At 46.1% G+C, this 27886-nt stretch overlaps 1 protein-coding gene across 1 annotated transcript; it reads left to right on the top strand.

Annotated features, from left to right (window-relative positions):
- The first annotated feature begins 2099 nt into the window (after positions 1 to 2099).
- LOC144484867 (uncharacterized) lies at positions 2100 to 27886 on the top strand. Its single transcript, XM_078203229.1, has 3 exons — positions 2100 to 3182; positions 11627 to 12345; positions 27799 to 27886. The coding sequence occupies exons 1-3, from the start codon at positions 2100 to 2102 to the stop codon at positions 27884 to 27886; spliced, it is 1890 nt and encodes a 629-aa protein (XP_078059355.1).

Here is a 27886-nt window from a genome sequence, read left to right as displayed (position 1 = left end):
GTAAATTGAGTTTGTGTCAATATATATGCCCTGTTTATGAACACAAGTCCTACTCACCTGACGAAGGAGCAGCGCTCCAAAAGCTAATCGCATTTCCTGCCAAATAAACCTGTTGGTCTTTAACCTGGTGTTGTGAGTCTTCTTATTGGGTTCAGTTCTCCAGCTCCTGTCTGCAGACTGACAATAAAACCAATGGGTCTTATTGGAGGTGTTGGGGCCTCCAGCGGGTGTTTGTGAATCCTCCCCGCCCACCTCCCAGGGTTTCCTTCCTTCCCAGAGATCAGAGTCCTCATTGATTTGAGGCCAAAGTGTAACCTCTTATTTATTGTCCCCCTCCCCCATCCTCTGATGTGAACCATCCTCCAGTGGCTGAGCCAGGATGGGGCCGTTAACCTGGGCCTGTTCCCGGGAGGGAGGGAGGGAGAAGCCCCGCAGCTGCAAACCAGGGAGCTGACAATGATTCTGAAGGGTTTGCGGATCCACAAAGTGTTTCCAAATCCTCCCAGCCACCGCCTAACGCTGACTCCGCTTCTCCGGGACAAACAAGCGCCAAGGACAGCAATGACACTGCGCATGCTCCACATCACAATGCCCAGGGGACTGATTGACGGCAGGTCCCGACCAATAGGAAGAGGGGGCGGGGCTGGGGGACCGAACGGGAGCGGCTGGTCCTCCAACCAATCGGAGTGAATGAGGGGCGGGACCTGAAGCATGCGCAGTGCGGGTAATGGCGACGGACGGCCGGTTTTAACCTGGAAGCGAGATCAATACGAGGTAGAGGGCGGCGTGCGGGGAATGATAAATGTGGCGGGTGGGTGGAGAGACTTTGTAAACATGTTGTTCAAACCCAAACCCCGGAAATGAACTTCCCGGTCCCCCCCTTTGTACCAAATGGAGCGGCAGCTTGTAGTGTTAGACCCGGGCTGACTGCCGCCATTGAGGCTGCATGTGGGAGGCCGGCAGGGATTGTGATCGGAGAGGGAAGCCCTGACGTCACAATGGAATGGGTGAGGGTGTGACGTCACAATGGAATGGGTGATAGTGTGACGTCACAATGGAATGGGTGAGGGTGTGACGTCACAATGGAATGGGTGAGGGTGTGACATCACAATGGACTGGGTGAGGGTGTGACGTCACAATGGACTGGGTGAGGGTGTGATGTCACAATGGACTGGGTGAGGGTGTGACGTCACAATGGACTGGGTGAGGGTGTGACGTCACAATGGAATGGGTGAGGGTGTGACGTCACAATGGAATGGGTGAGGGTGTGACGTCACAATGGAATGGGTGAGGGTGTGACGTCACAATGGAATGTGATTGGAGAGCAAAGTTTCACTCTGAAGCTCATTGGCCAACTTCCGCATTGTGATGCCACGATAGAGCCCTGCCTGAATCAGCCAATAGAAATCACTCTGCTCCGCGGTGACGTCTCCGGGTTCCAGTGAGCAGGCCCGGGCGCGCGGACCCGGGAGCCCCGCCCCCACCCATTGTTCCCCTCCCCCTGCACCACATCGAGCCAAGGTTTCCAGGCAACCGGCTGGCGGCTCCGGCCAGAGCGAGAAGCCGCTCGGTGATCTCCCCCTCCCCCTGGCCCGGGACTGCAAAATGTGCGAGGGAGAGGGGAAGCTGCGCATGTGCGGGGGAGAACCCACCCTCTGAATGAGAGAGGAAAGAATGTTCCATAGAAATTGTCTGTTCTGAATTTCTATCCTGTACTGACACTGATGACTTTTGTAAACTCATTTTACAGGATATTGAAAGAGGAATCACAGGCTGAAATCTCAAACGTCACGTCTAGCCATGACAGTCATATCCCTTGGGAACTCAATATCATCGGACTTTGAATCCAGAAGGAGAAATGATTGTCCAGTCTGTCGATTTGAAAAAATTTGAAATGTCAGTGTGAGTGAAAAAGCATCGACACACTGCCACACTTGAGTGAGAGTGTTCCAATGCACTGACTAAAGAGCTTTAACCAGTTACACAGTCTGAACAAATATCACACCATTCACAGCGGGTAGAGACTGTAATCTTGTTCTGTGTGTGGACGAAGTTTCAACTAATTGTCCATCCAAGAGAGAGGTAAGGACACCTGCACCATGGAGAAACCATGGAAATGTGTGGACTGTGGGAAGAGATACAGATACCCATCCCTGCTGGAAGCTCATCGGCGCAGCCACACTGGGGAGAGGCTGTTCATCTGCTGTCAGTGTGAGAAGGGATTTAATCAGTTATCCAGCTTACGGATACACCAGCAAGTTCACACTGGGGAGAGGCCATTCACCTGCTCTCAGTGTGGGAAGGGATTCACTCAGTCATCCCACCTGCAGAGACACCAGCGAATTCACACTGGAGAGAGTCCGTTCACCTGCTCTCAGTGTGGGAAGGGATTCATTCAGTTATCTGAGCTGCGGACACACCAGCGAGTTCACACTGGGGAGAGGCTATTCACCTGCTCTCAGTGTGGGAAGGGATTCACTCGGTCATACAGTCTGGTGACACACGAGCGAGTTCACACTGGGGAGAGGCCGTTCACCTGCTCACAGTGTGGGGAGGGATTCACTCAGTTATCCAGCCTGCAGAAACACCAGCGAGTTCACACCGGGGAGAAACCATTCACCTGCTCTCAGTGTGGGAAGAGATTCACTCGGTCATCTGATCTGCGGATACACCAGCGAGTTCACACTGGGGAGAGACCGTTCACCTGCTCTCAGTGTGGGAAGGGATTCACTCGGTCATCCGAGCTGCGGGCTCACCAGCAAGTTCACACTGGGGAGAGGCCATTCATCTGCTCTCAGTGTGTGGAGGGATTCACGCGGTCATCCAGCCTGCTGACACACCAGCGAGTTCACACTAGGGAGAGGCCGTTCACCTGCTCTCAGTGTGGGAAGGGATTCACTCAGTCATCCAACCTGCGGGCACACCAGCGAGTTCACACTGGGGAGAAACCATTCACCTGCTCTCAATGTGGGAAGGGATTCACTCGGTTATCCACCCTGCGGACACACCAGCGAGTTCACACTGGGGAGAGGCCATTCACCTGCTCTCAGTGTGGGAAGGGATTCACTCGGTTATCCAACCTGCGGGCACACCAGCGAGTTCACACTGGGGAGAGGCCGTTCACCTGCTCTCAGTGTGGGAAGGGATTCAGAGTTTCATCCCACCTGCTGAGACACCAGCAAGTTCACGAGTGATTCCAGGGGTTGGATTCTGCTGTTATTGTTTCTGCTCTCAATTACATCCAGGACTGCATTTTGTTCATTCTCACAGTTGGTCAATGGGGAGGGTCAGAGGGTTTCTTTGTGCTGGACTGGCCGGTCTCAGCCTCCAGTGGGCTGATGCTCTTTGAGTCTTTTTGTGAATACCTGGTTTCAAATGTCACAAGGATCACAGAGTGACAGGGTGTTAGGAAGTTTAGAGGTATTTAGTCAGAAGAAAACAGAGGTTGGCAGTGCAAAGGTACATTTCTGAATGGAGGGCTGTGACAAGTGACATTCCTCAGGGATCAGTGCTGGGACTTTTGCTGTTTGTAATATATATAAATGATTTGGAGGAAAATGTAACTGGTTTGATTGGTAAGTTTGTGGACGACACAAAGGTTGGTGGAATTGCGGATAGCGATGGGGACCGGCAGAGGATACAGCAGGATATAGATCAGTTGGAGACTTGGGCGGAGAGATGGCAGATGAAGTTTAATCCGGACAAATGTGAGGTAATGCATTTTGGAAGGTCTAATACAGATGGGAAATAGACAGTAAATTGCAGAACCCTTCAGAGTATTGATAGGCAGAGGGATCTGGGTGTACAGGTACACAGGTCATTGAAAGTGGCAATGAGATGGAGAAGATAATCAAGAAGGCATACGGCATGCTTGCCTTCATCGGCCGGGGCATTGAGTTTAAAAATTGGCACGTCATGTTGCAGCTTTATTGAACCTTTGTTAGACCGCACTTGGAATCTAGTGTTCAATTCTGGTCGCCACACTACTGTGGTATATTATGTGGTATCAGTATGAATTGACAATGTTGTCCTGGTCCTGCGCTGCATGCAGGCAGCTTCAGTATTCAGAGTTGTGAATGGTCATATACACTGCAATCATCAGTGAACATCCCCGTTTCCCACCCTACGGTGGGGAGACGGTAATTAATGAAGCAGCTGAAAATGATTAGGCCCAGGAGACATGAGGAACAACAAAATATATTTATATAGCGCCTTAAAGTAATAAAACATCCAAGGAGCATTGTAAAATAAAGTATGATATTGAGCCACAAAGAAGATCCTAGGTTAGATGACCAAACGTTTGGTCAAAGTGGTCGATTTTAAGGGGTGTGTTAAAGGAGTAAAGCGAGGTGGAGAGTTGGAGACGTGTAGGGATGGTATTCCAGAGGTTGGAGCCTAAGCAACTGAAGGTAGAGCTTGCAATGGTGAAGCAAGGTCAGGGACAAACTAAAGACCAGAATTAGAGCAGTGTAATATATTGAGGGTTGTGGGGCTTATAGGAGATTATAGATATTGGGACAGGCAAGGTCATGGAGTGATTTGAAACCAAGGATGAGAATTTTAATATTAAGTTGTTGCCTTACTGGGTGGATCATCGTGCACAAGGGTGATAGTGGAATAACACTTAATGTGAGTTTAAACATGGCCAGCAGAGTTTTAGATGAACCCTGCAGTGACCCATGTAGTGATGACTGACCTCGAACAACCACAGCCATCCTCGTCTGTACCTGGTATATCCCCAACCGGCGGAGAGTTCCCCCCCCCCCCAACTCCCACCGATTCCAACCCTGTGTAGGTCCCTTTCTGCCACACTCAATCAAATGATGTCTTGATGGATTTTCTTTGTTTTTTTTTGTTTTGTTTTGTTTTTTTTGTTTAAAGAAAACAAAATTTTCTTTGTTCTTCGTTCTGTCTGGAACATCCCAAATGCCCATCCAATTTCCTTTGTAATTGTTTATTGTCTCCACTTCCTCCACCCTCGTAGGCAGGGAGTTCCAGGTCATTACCATTTGCTGCATCAGAATATTCTTCCTTACATCTCCCCCCCACTCTCCCCTCCCCCCCTTGCATCTCTGACCCAAAACAAGTAATCTGTGTCCCCCCTCGTCCTTGTCCCTTCAGCTAATGGGAACAGCTTTTCTTTGTCCACCTTATCTAAACCTGTCAGAATCTTGTCCACCTCTATCAAATCTCCCCTCAATCTCCTTTGCTCCAAGGAGAACAACCCCAGCCTGACATTGACAATAAAGAACAAACTAACAGAATATGTTACTGTCTGAAATCAAATGGGAATGTTTAATTTCTGTTTTAAAGATATTGTGAATATATTGTCCTGGACAATAAAGGAATCAGCTATAACTGAGCAAGAAGAAGTCGGTTTCAATGTGGAATTGAGTGGAATATTCTCTCTGGATTTAAACAATGGAGGAACTACAAACATGGAAGAAAATAAATTTCAAAATGTGAACTCTGAACAGACTGTTTTCAAAATAGAACTTGAAAATTCACAAATGAACAGCAATGAAGACTCTCTTTTTGCAGGAGGAACTTTGGACTATAATTATTGTAAAAAGAAAACTTTCAGAAAAGACTGCAAGCAGTAATTTCCATCTTCAGTTGACTGAATTCCTGGACATGGAACCCAGCAGTGTGCTGTTATCAAGCTGGACTTGTGAATGTGAAGTGGACAATGGAGGGATTATTATGTCTATTGCAGGTTATAAGATAGATCAACATAGGAAATCAGTGGACTTAGGAACAGGAGGAGGCCATTTGGCCCTTCGAGCCTGCTCCACCATTCAATAAGATCATGGCTGTTGTTAAGATATACAGCATGTTGTATATTGTAATATTCTAAATGGGATATTATGAAGGTGATACGTTTCCATTTTTTCCTGTTTTTGTTCCAAAAATCTAATTTCATAATTCCTATGTTTTAGAAATAAGAATTAGTTTCAAGAATTGCTTTTAAAAAATGGAAAACTTGGATTGAGAATCTGATGAAAACACCCTCAGGGAATTCGCAGTCACAAAGCATGGCCCATGTTGGTTTAAGAAGTCAAAACTCCAGAGGTAAGACCTGTAAAAGGTCAGCTGGAACTTTTAGCTGGAGACATTGGGTCTGACAATTATTGTACTGTTTTTGTTCGGTGAATTCTTCATGCAGACCTCAGGGAAAAAGGGTTTAGTTTTGAAGCTAAATATCTGTCAGATATTCCACCTGGTCTCTGTTACCATGGGGATATGTGATTCAGGGTGGAGCCTTGGTTAGAATTAGACCATAAGATATAGGAGCAGAATTAGGCTATTCAGCCCATCAAATCTGCTGTGCCATTCGATCATGGCTGATAAATCTCAATCCCATTCTCCTGCCTTTTCCCCGTAACCTTTTGAGTCCTTTCCAATCAATGACCTGGTTCCAGCGGACAGTCTGCAGTTAGCTTGGAAGCCACCAGTTGTGGGACCAGGAGCTGTGAACCAGCTGTGGGACTAGAAGCCTGGAGGACCATTAGAAACCAGGGGTGTTTCCAACATTTAACTCCCTCAGCAAGAATGCAATGAAGCCCATGTTTGGACTGAGGAGTCCACAGTTTGAGAGCTTAAAGGAAAATTGGAGGCTTGTTTAGTGAAAAGATAATGGATGGATTCCCATTAACTCTTGGAGCTTGGAGAATATCTGGAGTACTGGGGAGAATTAAAGTGAATTGTGGAGAGCTTTGACATACCTTTGGGATGGTCCGAGGAACAGAAGTGAATGAACCTTCAAGATATCAATAAGTATAAAGAAACTCTTGGGGTGAGGTAAAAAAATAGAACTAGGTTTATATCATAAATCTTTATTGGCTGTAGTATTCAATTTGTAGTGTTGTCTTTTTAAATTTTATTTAAATATTCAGTAAAGTTTGTTTTTGTTTAAAAATGTGGAATCTTGTGATGTAATTCTTTCAGTTAATCACTGGGTGTTCGAATTTCTCTGCAAACGTTAACAGTCCTGACCGGGATCGCAAAAATTCACACAAACAGTGTTTCAAAACAAATCGAAGAAAAAGATGTTTTTTTCTTCTTCAGTCCAAATGTTACACATGAAGAAACCCTCTTCTGGTATCTCCAATAATTTGTTGCTTCGAGCAATTCTTTTCATGGAACAATCAGATAATTGATGACTGAAAATGGAACTAATTGTATCCCTTTAAAGCAGGAGGGCGATCGCCCGGCACAGAGGGGAATTAGGGCTTTCTCCCATAGACCAATTGACAGGGATTCTACCCTCCAACCACCTGAAGTGAATTCTTTACATGAATCATCCGTGCCAGTGCAGGTATCAACTTGCAGTTTGGCTGATCAGAAAATGCTTTGTTGTTGATTTTCCTTGTGTTAGGAAGTGACAGTGCCAAGGCCAGATCTTATTTCCTCCTTGATCGGGATGTAACCCGTGTCCACATCGCCACTTCATGCTTCCACTGGTTGTATGGTTCAGACTCCGAGAGCATCAGCAGGTAATCAGACCCTGACAATTCCCACTGCCTTTCAGTCATTTCTCACAAAAGCTGCTGGGATTGGAAGCTTCCGTCTGAAATATACTTTCTTTTAGTTTCCAACCTTCACCATTGGACAAGCATTTTCTGTTACCATCCTGACAGCCTTGGGGTGGAGTCAATCTTTATTTGGTATAGATTTGTTCACAGAATCAAACATTACAGGTTCAACTCTGACTCCAAGTTATGTTAGTGAGTCCCACTTTATACCCGCTCATTATAACTATCTAATCAGTGCCCTCCATCTGAATAAACTTAACCTCTATTGATATAATTAACAGCCACAGTCAGAGCACCGGAAAGGTCACTAATGGGTGTGACTGCCATGGTGTCTCAGCAGCTTGGGTGAACAAGTGAATCCTTTCCCACACACTGAGCAGGTGAATGGTCTCAGTTTGGAAACTGAGGGAAAATAAAATTTCAGGCAGAAGCTTCCAATCTGGTAGGTTTTATGAGAAATCGCTGAAAGTGAGTGGGAATTATCAGGGTCTCTCCCCAGTGTGAATTCCCTGATGTTTCAGTAGGTCAGATGATGTTCTAAACCTCTTTGCACAGTGAGAGTGCCTGAACGGGGTCTCCTCAGTGTGAATGCGCTGGTCGACCCTCAGGTAGGCTCAGGTTTTAAAGCAGCTCCCACAGTCAGAGCATTGAACAGGTTCCTTATTGGGGGAGGTGCCTCAGTATTCCAGCAGACTGGATGATTGACTGAGTCACTTCCCACACACACATCAGATGAATGGCCTTTCCCCAGTGTGTAATCGTTTGTGTCTCAGCAGACTAGATAATTGAGTGAATCCCTTCCCACACTCGGAGCAGATGAATGGCCTCGGCCCAGTGTGAATGTGTTGGTTTGTCAGCGGGAGGGATGAGTGAGTGAATCCCTGCCCACGCTCTGAGCAGGGGAACAGTCCCTCACCCGTGTGAAATCGCTGGTGGTTCTGCAGGGTAGATGACTGAGTGAATCCCTTTCCACACACACAACAGGTGAATGGTCTCTCCCCATTGTGAACCCGCTGGTGTGTCAGCAGGGCAGACGAATCGCTGAATTTCTTCCCACACTCAGAGCAGGTGAATGGCCTCTCCCTGATGTGAAGTTGCTGGTGATTCCTCAGGGTGGATGAATCACGAAATCCCCTTCCAAACTCAGAGCAGGTGAACGGTATCTCCACAGTGTGGCTGCATCGAAGGGTTTCCAGCTTCGAGGGACAATTGAATCCCTTCCCACAGTCCCGACATTTCCATGGTCTGAGTGTCTTTGTACATCTCCAGGTTCAGATGAAGGTTTGACCCCACAGTTAACACATACATGGTCTCTCTCCTCACTGTGAATCCTTCGATCTTTTCCAGGCTGTGTAACTGGTTAAAGCTCTTTCCACAGTCAGTTCACTGGAATACTCTCACTCGAGTGTCTGTGTCTCAGTGATTTTCCAGTCACACTGATGTTTAATCAGTTTGAAGGAACAGACAAACATTTTCCATTCTAGTTTCAAATGCCGATGGTATTCAGATCCTGAATAATTGGGTGACTGTCAGATCCTAACGTCATGTTTGTTGAGATTTGTGTCTGTAAATTCTCCCCTTCTAATAGCCTGTGAAAGAAATTCACAAAAATCATTGCTGTCAGTCCAGGATAAAAACTCAGAACAGACAATTCTAGTTTCTGTGGAACATTCTTTCCTCTCATTCTTGAAAATTTGTAAATCTCCAACTCAAACACTCTCCCTCCATTCTCACTTTGCTGGACCTGAAATAGACATTGTCCTGAGGGTGCTGATTCATCCTAATCGACAGATCCGTGCTGACTGTTTCATGTACAGGACACATATTCCTGAAATCTTCACACAGGCTTGTGTCTAAGCATATAAAAAATTAGCATATAAAAAATTCGCATATTTAGTGTACTAAAAATGTAAGCAATATTCAGAACTCTTATTACATGATTAGAGATACAGATGGGTGCGGAAGAACTTGACTTGGGGAGCAAGCAATCATGTTCTGGAACTCACTGACGATGAGAGTGATGGAAGTGGAGACGACCAGTGATTTCAAAATAAAATTGGTCGGGCACTTGAAGGAATTAAACGTGCTGGGGAACAGGGATATCGAGGAAAAATGGCACTGAGTGGATTCCCCGACAGAGACTTGGCATGGACTCAAGTTGCTGAATTGATTTATCTTGTGCTCTGATGACTCTTTGACTGGAAAATATACAGAGTAGTTACAATACTATTCTGGAATTAAACAAAATCAACTGTAATACAAATCCATAAATAACATACCCATTATGCACCATATAGTAAGAAGTCTCACAACACCAGGTTAAAGTCCAACAGGTTTATTTGGAATCACAAGCTTTCAGAGCACTGCCCCTTCATCAGGTGAGAAGGAGCAGCGCTCTGAAAGCTCGTAATTCCAAATAAACCCGTTGGATTTTAACCAGGTGTTGTGAGACTTCTTACTGTGCCCACCCCAGTCCAACACCGACATCTCTACATCATATGCACCATATAACAACACCAGACATATCAATGTTGTTACGATCCTCATGGTCACCTTATAATAAACAAATTCCCACAAATCCCAATCGAATAAACAAAGACAATGTTTCATTTTTAAAAAATTTTACTTTAAAAATTAATCTAAAATTAACATCACTGAATCATGCATTAAGAAACAGTATTTGAATAGACAAGATAAATTACACTTTAAAAAGCCCAGACAATAAAAACAGGTTCCACAAAATCACAAACATTTCCCCCTCAGTATATTTGTCTCTAATTCCAGTTCCAGAGAATTTCTCTGTCTCTGCATTTCCCAGGGGGAGAAAGTGTTTTCCTCACAGATGTTGTCCAGAGGATGAAGTTTGAGTCTGTGTGTGAAGTTTGAGTCTGTGGTGAAGTTTGAGTCTGTGTGTGATGTTTGAGTCTGTGTGTGAAGTTTGAGTCTGTGGTGAAGTTTGAGTCTGTGGTGAAGTTTGAGTCCGTGGTGAAGTTTGAGTCTGTGGTGAAGTTTGAGTCTGTGGTGAAGTTTGAGTCTGTGTGTGAAGTTGGAGTCTGTGTGTGAAGTTTGAGTCTGTGGTGAAGTTGGAGTCTGTGTGTGAAGTTTGAGTCTGTGGTGAAGTTTGAGTCTGTGGTGAAGTTTGAGTCTGTGGTGAAGTTTGAGTCTGTGTGTGAAGTTTGAGTCTGTGTGTGAAGTTTGAGTCTGTGGTGAAGTTTGAGTCTGTGGTGAAGTTTGAGTCTGTGTGTGAAGTTTGAGTCTGTGGTGAAGCTACAAACAGAAGCTGTTCTGTTTCAAATCAAACTGCGGGACTTGGAAGAAAATGATGGGAAGAGATTTTGCAAAGTCTCCTCCCCCACTCCCTCAGCTGGCAGCCCAGCGCGCAGGCGCAGAGAGCGCTGCTGAGCCGAGCTGTCCGGAGCAGGCGCAGAAAGCGCTGCTGAGCCGAGCTGTCGGGAGCAGGCGCAGAGAGCCCAGCTGTCCGGAGCAGGCGCAGTGCGGCTGCCGCCAGCGGTCGCTCTCGATCTCTTTTTGGAGCAGCAGCCGCCGTAGAGAGAGGGGGGGAGGGGGAGATCACCGAGCGGCTTCTCGTTCTGGCCGGAGCCCGTCAGCCGGTTGCCTGGAAACCGTGGCTGGAGAAGGTGTAGGGGGGAGGGGAACAATGGGTGGGGGCGGGGCTCCCGGGTCCGCGAACCGGGCCTGCGCCATGGAACCCCGACACGTCACTGCGGAGTCGCGTAATTCCTATTGGCTGATTGATGCAGCGCTCCATTGTGACGTCTCAATGCGGAAGTTGGCCACTGAGCTTCAGATTGAAGCTTCCACTTGGATTTGAAAAGACTTCGGCCATCAGTGAGTGGAAAAGCAGCAACACCCTGCCACACCCGAGTGAGAGTGTTCCAGTGCACTGACTAAAGAGCTTTAACCAGTTACACAGGCTGAATAAATATCACACCATTCACAGCAGGGAGAGACTGTACCCGTGTTCCGTGTGTGGACAAGGCGTCAACTGATTGGCCACCCAAGGGAGAGGCAAGGACACCTGCACCATGGAGAAACCATGGAAATGTGCGGACTGTGGGAAGAGATACAGAGCCCCCTCTCTGCTGGATGCTCATCGGCGCAGCCACACTGGGGAGAGGCCATTCATCTGCTCTCAGTGTGGGGAGGGATTCGCTCTGCTGCCCAGCCTGCAGTCACACAAGCGAGTTCACACCGGAGAGAGACCGTTCACCTGCTCTCAGTGTGGAAAGGGATTCACTGTGTTATCCACTTTGCAGAGACACCAGCGAATTCACACTGGGGAGAGGCTGTTTATCTGCTCTCAGTGTGGGAAGGGGTTCAGTCAGTTTTCCAACCTGCAGACACACCAGCGAGTTCACACTGGGGAGAGGCCATTCATCTGCTCTCGTTGTGGGAAGAGATTCACTCGGTCATCCGACCTGCGGACACATGAGCACGTTCACACCGGGGAGAGGCCATTCGCCTGCTCTCAGTGTGGGAGGAGATTCACTCGGTCATCCGACTTGCGGACACATCAGCGAGTTCACACTGGGGAGAGTCTGTTCACCTGCTCTCAGTGTGGGAAGAGATTCACTCGGTCATCCGACCTGCGGAGACACCAGCGAGTTCACACTGGGGAGAGACCATTTACCTGCTCTCAGTGTGGGAAGGGTTTCAGTCAGTTATCCACCCAGCAGAAACACCAGCAAATTCACACTGGAGAGAGGCCGTTCACCTGCTCTCAGTGTGGGAAGAGATTCACTCAGTCATCCCACCTGCAGAGACACCAGCGAATTCACACTGAGGAGAGGCCATTTACCTGCTCTCAGTGTGGGAAGGGTTTCAGTCAGTTATCCAACCTGCAGAGACACCAGCGAATTCACATGGAGAGAGACCATTCACCTGCTCTCAGTGTGGGAAGGAATTCACTCAGTTATCCCACCTGCTGAGACATCAGTGAAGTTACACTGGGGAGAAACTGTCCACCTGCTCAGTGTATAAAAAGTGTTCAGAATTTCATCACAGCTGCTGAGGCACCAACAAGTTCACAGGGGTTGGATTCTGCTGTTATTGTTTCTGCTCTCAATTACATCCGGGACTGCATTTTGTTCATTCTCACAGTTAGTCAATGGGGAGGGTCGGAGGGTTTCTTTCTGCTGGACTGGCCGGTCTCACAACTTTGCCTCCAGTGAGCTGATGTTCTTTGAGTCTTGTTGCGTATACCTTGTTTTAAATTTCACAAGGATCACAGAGTGACAGGGTGTTCGGAAATTCAGAGATATTTAGTCAGCATTTCTGTTTGAAACTCCCCCAGATGCCCATCCAATTTCCTTTGTAATTGTTTATTGTCTCCATTTCCTCCTCCTTCGTAGGCAGCGAGTTCCAGGTCATTACCATTCGCTGCATCAAAATATTCTTCCTCACATCCCTCCTGTATCTCTGGCCCAAAACCATAAATCCCCTCGTCCTTGTCCCATCAGCTAATGGGAACAGCTTTTCTTTGTCCACCTTATCTAAACCTGTCAGAATCTTGTCCACCTCTATCAAATCTCCCCTCAACCTCCTTTGCTCCAAGGAGAACAACCCCAGCCTGACATTGACAATAAAGAACAAACTAACAGAATTTGTTAATACCTGAAATCAAATGGGAATGTTTAATTTCTGTTTTAAAGATATTGTTAATATATTGTCCTGGACAATAAAGGAATTGGAATAACTCATCTTGGGTGTGGTTGAATGGAATATATCAATCTGGTATCCATCTACAGTCCAGTGAAAGTCTGGAATGTGTAGCAGGAAATCCCTCCCTAACAGCACTGTGGGTGTACCTACACCTCAGGCATTGTAGCAGTTCAGGAAGGCAGTGTTGGGGTTGACCATGGCCGAGGCAGCTACATACAGCCACATATTCTGTTATAATTGAAGGACTGCAGATTGAATGTGAGGCATTATGGGACTGGACTATCTTGACCACATTCCTGTGACTGCTCAGTTTCTGCAATCACGGACCATTAAAGCTGCTTAGCAGGGCCCCAACAGAGGACCTGGTGAGAATATTTATTCACAATGAATTAGAATTAAACTTATTCCAGGACCAGCTGGTGTTCAGCGGCTGAGATTCCTGAATCTGTAAAAAGGGGGTCTGACCAATCAACAAACAGTGGAAGGTAGTTGGTTAAGAAGTTAAAAAGCGTTCTGAACCATTGCTTAACCTATCATCAATTTGTGATAAGAACTGTGAGGGACTTGTGACCCGATATTTGGTGACGTGATGGTCGACTCCCAGGTAACACTGGATTAAAAAGCAGACCTCTGAGAGTAGATTCTAACAGTTATAATCCTATCCAAGCATGGCCAGTGAAAAATCAGAGCTCGAGTGGGGACCGGACAGGTCTCTTACCTGCCATTTGGAAACTAAGAACAAGAAGCTTATAGATGAAATGATTAGAGAATAGAAACAATGTTTTGATTCTGGATGACACTTTGTAAGAAGCTCATCCAGACTCAAAACATTGGCTCTATTCTCTCTCCAAAGATGCTGCCAGACCTGCTGAGATCTTCCAGCATTTTCTGTTTTCGTTTCAGATTCCAGCATCCGCAGTATTTTACTTTTATGATAATTTGATTTGGTCTGATTGGAATCCCCACGACCCTCCCGCAAAACAGAGGGAGCAGTGGCAAAAGGAGAAAAAGGATAAGGATGATAAAGTCTGGGTACTGATTCTCCGAGCCCATGTCGAATTAACAAAATGAGTGAACCAGTTTATAAAGAACACAAGTTACCCATCCCTAACAATAACTGATCAAATTAAAATAATTAGGTTGATGAATATAACAAAAAAAATTAATGGGTGAAGTTTAAAATCAAGTTTGTTTTGTTAGGGAAGTTTTTTAAACTTGTGTAAAGTGTCAAGTTTTTTAAACTTGTGTAAAGTGTCAAGTTTTTTCTGCTCACTCCCCACCCCTTTAGGTTCTGTAGAAAAGTTAACCCTTTCAACAGACAGTTGATTTGTTTTTAAATTGCCCGAAAACTCGTGTCTATTTTAGTTTATAATTGAAGATTTATGGGAATTGGCTAAGATGGTCTTTTGACATTTTTAAAGTATAAAAAAGTGATCTTGAGAAGCCAATTTGGTAGAGAGAGGTGGAGGGAGAGATGTTTACAGAGAGACGTTGAGAGCTGTTGGTTTTACAAGTTATCCACGTTTTCGGAGCCGTCACTTCATGTCCTGGTCTGAGAGGGATGGAGAGAAGTCTGTTCAATTGTTAAAGTTAAGGTTTCTGTAATAATTGTTAATCGACACTTTGCTTTTCATCTCTCTGACTTGTTACATTTTTAATGGTTAACAAACTTTCTGATTTCACCATTTAAAGCATTATTTCTTGCCATATGGTTAAGTCGCTGGAACCTGTTGTGATTTACGATTAGGGAGGTTATTGCAAACAAGAGAACCCTCATAAACCTTCATTCAAATAAATCAAAGTTCTTACAAATGGAATGCTATCCTTTATTATGAGAGAAATTGAACATGGAAGTAAAGATATTATGCTTCAGTTACAGTAAGAAGTCTCACAACACCAGGTTAAAGTCCAGCAGGTTTATTTGGTAGCACAAGCCACTAGCTTTTGAAGCGTTGCTCCTTCATCAGGTGAGTGGGAATTCTGTTCACAAACAGGGCATATAAAGACACAAACTCAATTTACAAAATAATGGTTGGAATGCGAGTCCAGGCAAGTCATGGGGGTTACAGATAGTGTGATATGAACCCAAGATCCCAGTTGAGGCTGTCCTCATGTGTGGAACTTGGCTATCAGTCTCTGCTCAGCGACTCTGCGTTGTTGTGTCGTGAAGGCCGCCTTGGAGAATGCTTACCCGAAGATCAGAGGCCAAATGCCTGTGACCACTGAAGTGTTCCCCAACAGGAAGAGAACACTCTTGCCTGGTGTGAACATTTGGGGAACACTTCAGCAGTCATGGGTATTCAGCCTCTGATCTTCGGGTAAGCGTTCTCCAAGGCGGCCTTTGCGACACACGACAACGCAGAGTCGCTGAGCAGAGACTGATAGCCAAGTTCCACACATGAGGACGGCCTCAACCGGGATCTTGGGTTCATATCACACTTTCTGTAACCCCCATGACTTGCCTGGGCTTGCAAAATCTCACTAACTGTCCTGTCTGGAGACAATACACATCTCTTTAACCTGTGCTTAACTCTCTCTCCACTCACATTGTCTGTACCTTTAAGACTTGATTACCTGTCAAGACTCGCATTCCAACCATTATTTTGTAAATTGAGTTTGTGTCTTTATATGCCCTGTTTGTGAACAGAACTCCCACTCACCTGACGAAGGGGCAGCGCTCCGAAAGCTAGTGTCTTGTGCTACCAAATACACCTGTTGGACTTTAACCTGGTGTTGTGAGACTTCTTACTGTGTTTACCCCAGTCCAACGCCGGCATCTCCACATCATGCTTCAGTTATGCAGGGCGTTGCTGAGACTGCATCTTGAACACTCGGTGCAGCTTTGTCTCCTATTTAAGAAATGATACAAATGCATTGAACGTGGTTCAGAGGAGGTTTAATGGATTGCTTCCCAATTCTTGACCCTCACAGGATAAATTTGTCTGATTTTCTTTGTCTTCAGCTCTGAAAAAGGGTCATCCTGACTTGAAATGTTGTCTCTATTCTCTCTCTACAGATGCTGTCAGACTTGCTGAGATTGTCCAGCATTTTCTGTTTCTGTTTCAGATTCCAGCAACAGCAGAATTTTGCCTTTATACCAATTCTTGTTGGATCAGGGAATCAAAAGTATCGGGTGTAGAACGGGAATGTGGAACTCAACACAAACAGATCAGCCATGATGTAAATAAACGGTGGAGCAGACTCAAAGGGCCAAATGGCCGACTTCTGCTCCGATGTGGAATGTTGGTCACAAATTCCTGAGAATTATGAAATAAGACTGGAAGACTTCTGCTGAGCAGAAACTGATAGCCAAGTTCCGCACACATGAGGACGGCCTCAACCGGGATCTTGGGTCATGTCACACTATCGGTAACCCCCCACAGCTTGCCTGGACCTACAGAATCTCACTGGCTGTCCTGTCTGGAGACAATACACATTTCTTTAACCTGTGCTTAATGCTCTCTCCACTCACCTTGTCTGTATCTTTAAGACTTGATTAGCTGTAAAGATTCACATTCTGATCAGCATTCTGTAACTTGAGTTCGTGTCTCTGTGTGCCCTGTTTGAGAGCAGATATCCATTCCATCTGACGAAGGAGCAGCGCTCTGAAAGCTAATGGCATTTGCTACCAAATAAACCTGTTGGACTTTAACCTGGTGTTGTTAAAACTCTTACTCTGCTCTTTCCCCACAGCCCTGCAAATTCTTCCCTTTCAAGTCTTTTCCCTTTGGGAAGATTCTATTGAATCTGCTTTCAGGCAGATCAGAACAACTCGCTGTGTCAAACAAAATAAAATCTCATCTCCTCCTCTGGCTCCTTTGCCAATTACCTGAGAGGGATTCACTTTCTGTTAAAGAGCCTGCCAACTCCTCTCACCCACTTTCCCTAAAGTGCATCAATCTCAGCAGGAAAAGTCCAGAACAATCAAATATTTTTATTGATAAAAGTTTATTAATGAAACAGAACATGGTTAAAAACAAACAGAAAATGACTTGAGGATTAAAGACAACCAGAGTAAAAGGATGTTCACAATGTTCTGAACCCAAATGGTTTCTCTTTAATTAATCTGTAGCCTGTTCCCTGCCCTCTTTGTGGAACACCTCCGCTCAGTCCACAAGCATGACCCTGACCTTCCGCTTGCCATTAGAATTCACCACCTTGCTCTCACACTCACATTTCTGTCCTCGGCCTGCTGCAATATTCCAGAGAAGCCCAACACAAGCTGGACAAACAGCCCCTCATCTTCCGATGAGGCATTTTACAGCCTTCTGGACTCAACATTGAGTTCAACAACTTCACACCCTGAACTCTCTCCTATGTTTTAATTTGTTTTTATTTGCTGAGTCAGTCTGCATCTTGTTTTCATGTTTTTTTGCTTCCAGACAGAGCTGTCCTTTATTCTGCCATTCACACTTACTCTGGACCAATGCTTTGTTTCTTTCCAACAACCATTACCTCTCCCTTTGCCTTTTGTTCCAGGACATTTTTGTCTTTTAATCTCACCCGTCCTCTAATCAATCCCTGATGTTCCCTTTTGTTCTACCTGACCCTCCCCCCTTTCTCACCAGCATCAAACCCATCACATTTCTCCCTCTCTTTAGTTCTGAAGGAGAGTTACATTGGACGTGAAACATTAACTCTGTTTCTCTCTCCACAGATGCTGCGAAACCTGCTGTGTTTTTCCAGTTCTTTCTGCATTTATTTTAGATCTATCTGTAGCGGTAGAAAAAACACTATTTGCTATCCAGGATAAAATTAGTGTCCTCCATCAGCTTTTCATAGAAATCATAGAAACCCTACAGTGCAGAAGGAGGCCATTTGGCCCATCGAGTCTGCACCGACCACAATCCCACTCAGGCCCTACCTCCACATATTTACCCGCTAATCCCTCTAACCTACGCATTTTAGGATTCTAAGGGGCAATTTTTAACCTGGCCAATCAACCTAACCCGCACATCTTTGGACTGTGGGAGGAAACCGGAGCACCCGGAGGAAACCCACGCAGACACGAGAAGAACGTGCAAACTCCACACAGACAGTGACCCGAGCCGGGAATCGAACCCGGGACCCTGGAGCTGTGAAGCAGCAGTGCTAACCACTGCGCTACCGTGCCGCCGATCTTTTGTGGATCATTTCAGTGGAAATGTGCTCTCCCAGGCTCAAAAAGCATCAGCCCACTGGAAGCAAAGTTGTGAGACCGGCCAGTTCAGCAGAAAGAAACCCTCCAACCCTCCACTTCACCTACTGTCAGAATAAACAAAGTTCATTCTTGGATGTGATTAACAGCAGAATCCAATCCCTGTCATCACTGGTGAACTCGCTGGTGTGCCTGCAGGTAGGATAACTGAGTGAATCCCTTCCCACAGTCAGAGCAGGTGAATGGCCTCTCGAGAAAGTGAACTCGCTGGTGTACCCGCAGGTCGGATGAGCTTCTAAACCTCTTTGAGCAGTGTGCACAGCTGAACGGTCTGTCCTCAGTGTGAATGCGCTGGTGGGAGGTCAGTTCCCGAGAGCTTTTGAAGGCACTCCCACAGTCAGAGCATTTACAGGGTCTCTCCTGGGTGTGAGTGAGATTGTGACTCAATAGGTGGGAGAACTGAGTGAATCCCTTCCCACACACAGAGCAGGTGAACGGCTTCTCCCCAGTGTGAACTCGCTGGTGTCGCAGCAGGGTGGATGACTGAGTGAATCCCTTCCCACACACCAAACAGGTGAGTGGTCTCTCTCCAGTGTGAACCCACTGGTGGACCTGCAGGCTGAATGACCATTTAAATCTCTTTGAGCAGTGAGAACAGCTGAACGGTCTCTCCTCAGTGTGAATGCGCTGGTGGATCATCAGTTCCTGAGAGCTTCTGAAGCCGCTCCCACAGTCAGAGCATTTAAACGGTCTCTCATTGGTGTGCATGAGATTATGTCTTTGCAAGCTGGGTAACTGAGTGAATCCCTTCCCACACACAGAACAGGTGAATGGCCTCTCCCCAGTGTGAACTCGCTGGTGTCTCTGCAGGTCGGATGACTGGGTGAATCCCTTTCCACACATGGAACAACTGAACTGCCTCTCCCCAGTGTGAATTCGCTGGTGTCTCCGCAGGTTAGAAAACCGTCTAAACCTTTTTGTGCAGTGAGAGCAGCTGAACGGTCTCTCCTCAGTGTGAATGCGCTGGTGGGTCACCAGTTCTCCAGAGCTATTGCAGCCACTCCCACAGTCAGAGCATTTAAAGGGTCTCTCATTGCTGTGAGTTAGATTGTGACACAGCAGGTGGGAAGACTGAGTGAATCCCTTCCCACACACGGAGCAGGTGAACGGTCTCTCCCCGGTATGACTGCGTCGATGAATTTCCAGCTGAGATGGGAATCTGAATCCCTTCCCACAGTCCCCACATTTCCAAGGTTTCTCCATGGTGCGGGTGTCCCTGTAACTCTCCAGTTGAAGCCTCTTCCACACACAGAACACGGTAGCAGCCTCTACCTGCTGTGAATGCTGTGATGTATTTTCAGGCTGTGTAACTGGTTAAAGCTCTTTCGTGATGTGGAGATGCCGGCGTTGGACTGGGGTAAACACAGTAAGAAGTCCAACAGGTTTATTTGGTAGCAAAAGCCACACAAGCTTTCGAAGCTCTAAGCCCCTTCTTCAGGTGAGTGGGAATTCTGTTCACAAACAGAGTTTATAAAGACACAGACTCAATTTACATGAATAATGGTTGGAATGCGAATACTTACAACTAATCAAGTCTTTAAGAAACAAAACAATGGGAGTGGGGAGAGCATCAAGACAGGCTAAAAAGATGTGTATTGTCTCCAGACAAGACAGCCAGTGAAACTCTGCAGGTCCACGCAACTGTGGGCGTTACAAATAGTGTGACATGAACCCAATATCCCGGTTGAGGCCGTCCTTGTGTGTGCGGAACTTGGCTATCAGTTTCTGCTCAGCGACTGCGCTGTCGTGTGTCGCGAAGGCCGCCTTGGAGAACGCTTACCCGAATATCAGAGGCCGAATGCCCGTGACTGCTGAAGTGCTCCCCAACAGGAAGAGAACAGTCTTGCCTGGTGATTGTCGAGCGGTGTTCATTCATCCGTTGTCGCAGCGTCTGCATAGTTTCCCCAATGTACCATGCCTCGGGACATCCTTTCTTGCAGCGTATCAGGTAGACAACGTTGGCCGAGTTGCAAGAGTATGTACCGTGTACCTGGTGGATGGTGTTCTCACGTGAGATGATGGCATCTGTGTCGATGATCCGGCACGTCTTGCAGAGGTTGCTGTGGCAGGGTTGTGTGGTGTCTTGGTCACTGTTCTCCTGAAGGCTGGGTAGTTTGCTGCGGACAATGGTCTGTTTGAGGTTGTGCGGTTGTTTGAAGGCAAGAAGTGGGGGTGTGGGGATAGCCTTGGCGAGATGTTCGTCTTCATCAATGACATGTTGAAGGCTCCGGAGGAGATGCCGTAGCTTCTCCGCTCCGGGGAAGTACTGGACAACGAAGGGTACTCTGTCCACTGTGTCCCATGTTTGTCTTCTGAGGAGGTCGGTGCGGTTTTGTCCGATCAAATATTAAGGATAAGTAGACAGTTAATGTACAGAGGGATCTTGGGGTTCAAGTCCAGAGCTCCCTGAAATTGGCCACACAAATATTTAGTCGGTAAAGAAGGCATATGGCATGCTTGCCTTTATTGAGTACAAGAGTCAGCGTGCCATGTTGCAGCTTTATAAAACTTTGTTTGGGCCGCACTTAGAATATTGCGTTCAATTCTGGTCGCCACATTACAGAAAGGATGCAGAGGCTTTGATGAGGGTGCAGAGAGGTTTACCATCTGATGAAGGGACAGCGCTCCGAAAGCTAATGGCATTTGCTACCAAATAAACCTGTTGGACTTTAACCTGGTGTTGTTAAAACTCTTACTGTGTTCTTCCATTGAGCCAATGTCTGATCCAATTTACTACCTCTCCATGTATACCTAGCGACTGAACCTTCCTAACTAACCTCCCATGCGGGACCTTGTCAAAGGCCTTACTGAAGTCCATGTAGACCACAACCACTGCCTTCCCTTCATCCGCTTTCCTGGTAACCTCAGAAAACTCTAATAGATTGGTTAAACATGACCTACCACGCACAAAGCCATGTTGACTCTCCCTAATAAGTCCCTGTCTATCCAAATATTTGTAGATCCTATCTCTTAGTACTCCTTCCAATAATTTACCTACTACTGACGTCAAACTTACCAGCCTATAATTTTCTGCATTACTTTTTGAGCCTTTTTTAAACAACGGAACAACATGAGCTATCCTCCAATCATCCGGCACCTTACCCGTGGATACCGACATTTTAAATATATCTGCCAGGGCCCCTGCAATTTCAACACTAGTCTCCTTCAAGGTCCGAGGGAATACCCTGTCCGGTCCTGGGGATATATCTACTCTGATTTGCCTCAAGACAGCAAGCACCTCCTCCCCTTTAATCTGTATAGGTTCCATGACCTCCCTACTTGTTTGCCTTATTTCCATAGACTCCATGCCAGTTTCCTTAGTAAATACGGATGCAAAAAACATGGTGGGCTGAAGGGTCTGTTCCTGTGCTGTACTGTTCCACGTTCTATTTGTGATCTCCATTTAGAAAAAGGAAATAGAGGCACTGGAGAAGGGGCAAGAAAGATTCACAAGAATAATCCCAGAACTGTAATCACTTGTGAACTCACTGGTGTTTCACCAAGTTTGCTGACTGAGTGAATCCCTTCCCAGTCAGAGCAGGTGACCAGCCTCTGCCTGGTGTGAACTCACTGGTGGGACATTAGTTCCCGAGAGCTTTTGAAGCCACGCCCACATTTAAAGGGTCTCTCCTGGGTGTGATGATGTTGTGTCTGGGCAGGCTGGATAACTGAGTAAATCCTTTCGCACACACCAAGCAGGTGAATGGTTTCTCCCCAGTGTGAACTCACTGGTGTTTCAGCAGTGTTGATGATATTCTAAACCTCCTTGAACAGTGAGAGCAGCTGAACGGCCTCTCCCCGGTGTGAATGTGCTCGGGGATCATCAGTTCCTGAGAGCTTCTGAAGCCGGCCTCTCAGGCAGAGCATTTAAAGGGGCTCTCCTTGGAGTGAGTGGCTTTGTGGTTCCTCAGGCTGGATGACTGAGTGAATCCCTTCCCACACACAGAGCAAGGGAATGGTCTCTCCCCAGTGTGAACTCGCTGGTGTGTCCGCAGGTTGGATGACGTTCTAAACCTCTTTGTGCAGTGAGAGCAGCTGAACGGTCTCTCCTCAGTGTGAATGCGCTGGTGGATCATCAGTTCCTGAGAGCTTTTGAATCCGCTCCCACAGTCAGAGCATTTAAACGGTCTTTCATTGGTGTGAGTGAGATTGTGTGCGCGCAAGTTCGATGAATGATTGAATCCCTTCCCACACACACAGCAGGTGAACGGTCTCTCCCCAGTGTGAACTCGCTGGTGTCTCCAGAGGTTGAATGATGTTCTAAACCTCTTTGAGCAGTGAGAGCAGGTGAATGGTCTCTCCTCAGTGTGAATGCGCTGGTGGGACCCCAGTTCTCCAGAGGTTTTGAATCCGCTCCCACAGTCAGAGCATTTAAAAGGTCTCTCATTGCTGTGAGTGACTTTGTGTTTCAGCAAGCTGGATGAATGAGTGAATCCCTTCCCACACACAGAGCAGGTGAATGGTCTTTCCCCGGTGTGAACTCGCTGGTGTGTCCGCAGGTTGGATGATGTTCTAAACTGCTTTGAGCAGTGAGAGCAGCTGAACGGTCTCTCCTCAGTGTGAGTGCGCTGGTGGGATACCAGTTCACCAGAGCTTTTGAATCCTTTTCCACAGTCAGAGCATTTAAAGAGTCTCTCATTGGTGTGAGTGAGATTGTGTCTGAGCAGGTGGAATGACTGAGTGAATCCCTTCCCACACACAGAGCAGGTGAATGGTCTCTCCCCAGTGTGAACTCGCTGATGTTCCCACAGACTGGATGACGTTTTAAATCTCTTTGAGCAGTGAGAGCAGCTGAACGGTCTCTCCTCAGTGTGAATGCGCTGGTGGGACACCAGTTCTCCAGAGCTTTTGAATCCGCTCCCACAGTCAGAGCATTTAAACGGTCTCTCATTGGTGTGAGTGAGATGGTGTGTGCGCAGGTTCGATGAAACAGTGAAACCCTTCCCACACACAGGGCAGCTGAATGGTCTCTCCCCGGTGTGAATGCGTCGATGAGTTTCCAGTGCAGATGGATATCTGAATCCTTTTACACAGTCCCCACATTTCCACGGTTTCTCCATGGTGCGGATGTCCTTGTGACTCTCCAGGTTAAACAATCAGTTAAATCTCACACAGAACACGGGTACAGTCTCTCCCCGCTGTGAATGCTGCGATGTATTTTCAGGCTGTGTAACTGGTTAAAGCTCTTTCCACACTCAGTGCACTGGAACACTCTCACTCGGGTGTGTGTATCTCAGTGCATTTCTAGTCACAGCGATGTTTACAATCTTTTGAAGCCAAGAGGCCAAACAAACATTTCTCCTGCTAGATTCAAATCTTCAGGTCCCAAGAAATTGAATCACTCTGTCAGATCTCGATGTGATGTTGGAGATTTGTGTCTGATTTCTCCTTGTCTAATATCCTGTAAGTCAATTTAGAAAAAACATCACAATTCAGAATACGATCGAAATTCAAATCTACATTTCTAGTTTCTATGGAGCATTCATTAAAGACACAGTCATGGAGCATTAACCTTGCCGAGCAGGGCCTCCCGTATCAGCACACAGGCAGCTGCTTTGTGAGACTGCCAGCAGCACAGACAAGTCAGAGATAAGGGTGTCCCCAGAAGTGGGATTCATTGTGAAAGCTCAGGGACGGTTGATAAGATGCAGCAATTCTATGATTCTAATGAACATTCTTTCCTCTCTCATTCCCCAAAAGCTGTGAATCTCCATCCCACACACTCTCCCTCCATTCTCACTCTGCTGTATCTAATATTCACCCTCCCAATTCTCCTGAAGGTGCTGATTGAGGCTGATTGACAGATCCATGCTCACTGCTTCCTGTCCAGCTCAGAAATCAGAACAAATAGGAGCTGCAGTCAGCATTCGGCCCATCGAGTCTGCTCAACCATTCATTGAGATTATTGGTTGATCTACCTCTGCATTATTTTCCCCACACTGTCCCCCACATCCATCGATATCTTCAATATCTAGAAACCTATCAATCCCTCTCTTGAAAATTCTTGATGACTGAGGCTCTATAGTCCTCTGGGGTAGAGAATCCAAAACATCACCACGTCCTTGAGTGAAGAAATCCTACCTCATCTGAGCTTTCTCTCCATTTTCCAGCCTGTTCCCAATAATTATTGACTCCCTTGTCATTCAAAAACTGTCTAACTCATCCTTGAGTATATTCAATCCCTCCACTGGTCCCTTTTGGAAGAGAAATCTAGATACTAACAATTCTCTGAGGGAAGAGATTGTTGGAAATATATAATATAGCTGCAGTCCAAAATTACACAGCCAGATATAATAAGTGTATTTTATTACAGAGCTATAAATAATATATCTAATCTGCACCATATAACAACAGGGGAGCTGATAGCCTCGTGGTATTATCGCTAGACTATTAATCCAGAAACTCAGCTGATGTTCTGGGGACCCGGGTTCGAATCCTGCCACGGCAGATGGTGGAATTTGAATTTAAAAACAAAATCTAGAACTAAGAATCTACTGATGACCATGAAATCATTGTTGATTGACCAGAAAAACCCATTTGGTTCATTAATGTGCTTTAGGGAAGGAAATCTGCCGTCCTTACCCAGTCTGGCCTACATGTGACTCCAGAGCCACAGCAATGTGGTTGACTCTCAACCATCCTCCGAAATGGCCCAGCGAGCCATTCAGTTCAAGGGGCAATTAGGGATGGGCAATAAATGCTGGCCCAGCCGGCAATGCCCGTGTCCCAAGGATGAATTAAAAACAACATCAGACACGTCTCTGTCCGATATTAGTTTACTGTCCCCTTTAATATATTTCAGAAATTAGATGGGCACATGAAGGAAATAAACTCGCAGGGGAAAGGGAATATAGAAAGGGAATGGGACTGACTGGATTGTTCTACAGAGAGTCAGCATGGATTCGAGTTACTGAATGGACTCCTTCTGCGCTGTAATGACTCGATGAGTGGAAATATATAACATAGCTTCAGTGTTACATTACAAGATGAGAAATAATAATAAATGTACTTTGTTACAGAACCATAAATAATATACCAAATCTACAATGTAACAACACTAAGCATATCTCTGTCCTATATTAATTTATTGTTCTTTTAAATGTCAGCCATCTCCTCAGGAAACCAGACCTTTAATTGTGAACATTAGGAAAGGGACTTTTTAGCCAGACAAATCAATGTGTCAAGCTGAGGGAGCAAAGGATCTCAATGTCTTTAAGAGAAATTGCAGTGTTAATATAAGCCTTACTTGAGACTAATAAATAAACTTTAAACTTTAAACTTTAGGGGCGGCACGGTAGCACAGTGGTTAGCACTGCTGCTTCACAGCTCCAGGGTCCCGGGTTCGATTCCCGGCTCGGGTCACTGTCTGTGTGGAGTTTGCACATTCTCCTCGTGTCTGCGTGGGTTTCCTCCGGGTGCTCCGGTTTCCTCCCACAGTCCAAAGATGTGCGGGTTAGGTTGATTGGCCAGGTTAAAAATTGCCCCTTAGAGTTCTGAGATGCGTGGATTAGCGGGTAAATATGTGGGGGTAGGGCCTGGGTGGGATTGTGGTCGGTGCAGACTCGATGGGCCGAATGGCCTCCTTCTGCACTGTAGGGTTTCTATGAGTTCTATAATATAAACTACCCAATTCTCCTGAAGGTGCTAATTAATGCTGATCGACACTCACCATTTCATGTTCCTGACAGATCATAAGAAATAGTTAGAAATTCAGCCCACCAAGCTGTTCAATTGAATTTTTTTTATTCATTCATGGGACATGGATGTTGCTGGCTGGCCAGCATTTATTACCCATCCCTAGTAGCCCTTGGAGGGCAGTTGAGAGTCAACCACATTGTTGTGGCTTTGGAGTCACATGAAGGCCAGACCAGTTAAGGATGGCAGATTTCATTCCCTGAAGGACATTCGTGAACCAGATAGGTTTTTCCGACAATCGAAAGGGTTTCATGGTCATCAGGAATTTCTTAATTCCAGATATTTTTAATTGAATTCAAATTCCACCAGCTGCTGTGGGGTGGGATTGTTGTCGGTGCAGACTCGATGGGCTGAATGGCCTCCTTCTGTACTGTAGGATTTCTATGATTCTATGGCAGGATTCAAACCCGGGTCCCCAGAACATTAGCTGAGTTTCTGAATTAATAGTCCAGCAATAATACCACAAGGCCATCGTCTCCCCATCAAGATCATGGCTGATCTGATTGTGATCTTAACTCCACTTTTCTTCCTGTCACCCTTGACTCCCTTTTCGATCAGAATTCTCTGTATTTTGAGTATATTTAATGATGCAGCCTCCACTGCTCTCTGGGGAAGAGAATTGCAAAGACTAACGGCCCTCTGAGGGAAGACATTTCTCCTCCTCGCCATCAGAAATGGGGGACCCTTTATTTTGACAATCTGCCGACTAATTCTGGAATCCCCAACATTGGAAACATCCTCTCTTCATCTATACTAATCACTACCTCACAATCTGATGTCAATACTATGATCACCTCTAAACTCCAGTCAATACAGGCCCAAACTTTCCTCACAAAACAATCCCTTCATCCCAGCTATCAGCCTGCAGATCCTTCTCTGAACTGACAATGACAGAGAGGTGATCAGGGAGGGCAGAGGTGAAACAAAGCAATGGATGGACATGGATTCAGATCCACAGTAACGGAGTCACACCAGCCCCAGAGACGTGGAACGAGAGTACAGATAACAGAGCACAGGACGAAAATTCAAAATTATAGGTAAATGTTCAATAATACTCACCTCTGAAACAATTTCACTATTTTCTCATTTAAAACCTGCGGCTGGAAAGATGTCAGAAGCACTGGAATCAGAGAAAAATTGCAATCTTCAAATGTTCCAACTCCCTGCAAAAGGAGATTACAAGAGTCATGTGTCAATTGTGGCTTGAAATTAAGAAACACACATTTTTTGGGGGGTTTGAGATTGCTGTAAAAATCCTCTTCTTCTAACCATCTGTAAAAGGAGATTCCAAAATCACAGAATCTCTGCAGTGCAGAAGGAGACCTTTTAGCCCATCGAGTCTGCACCAAGTTTCTAACAGAGCTCCTTTACTCAGGCCCTATCCCTGTAACCTGATGTACATACATCACTAATCTTTTCCTTCCCGCTCATCTTGGGACACAAAGGGACAATTTAGCATGGTCGACCAACCCACTCTTTGGAGTGTGGGAGGAAACGAGAGCACCCAGAGGAAACCCACACAGACAGAGGGAGAATGTGCAAACTCCATACAGACAATTACCCGAGGCTGGAATTGAACCGGGTCTCTGGCGCTATGAGACAGAAGTGCTAACCACTGTGTCACCTCCAACAATCCTTTGTCAATCCTGAATCCACATAACATTCTCCCCTCCTGTTTTCTGGCATAAGATTACTTAAGATGGAAAATACTTGCATTGGAAGCAATTCAGACAAGGTTCACTCGCTGATTTCGGGCATGAAGGGGTCTGTTTTATGA

The sequence above is a fragment of the Mustelus asterias genome, unplaced genomic scaffold (assembly GCF_964213995.1).
Source record: "Mustelus asterias unplaced genomic scaffold, sMusAst1.hap1.1 HAP1_SCAFFOLD_130, whole genome shotgun sequence".
Classification (NCBI taxonomy): Eukaryota; Metazoa; Chordata; class Chondrichthyes; order Carcharhiniformes; family Triakidae; genus Mustelus; species Mustelus asterias.
The sequence above is the reverse complement of the archived record's forward strand: the minus strand, read 5'-3'. Positions and strand labels throughout refer to the sequence as shown.

Coding starts and splice junctions, on each gene's coding strand:
- LOC144484867 (XM_078203229.1), top strand. CDS start 2,100: ATGGAGAAACCATGGAAATGTGTGGACTGTGGGAAGAGATACAGATAC. Junction 3,183..11,626: donor ACCTGCTGAGACACCAGCAA/GTTCACGAGTGA, acceptor AAGAGATACAGA/GCCCCCTCTCTGCTGGATGC. Junction 12,346..27,798: donor CGAATTCACACTGAGGAGAG/GCCATTTACCTG, acceptor TTCTGGCATAAG/ATTACTTAAGATGGAAAATA.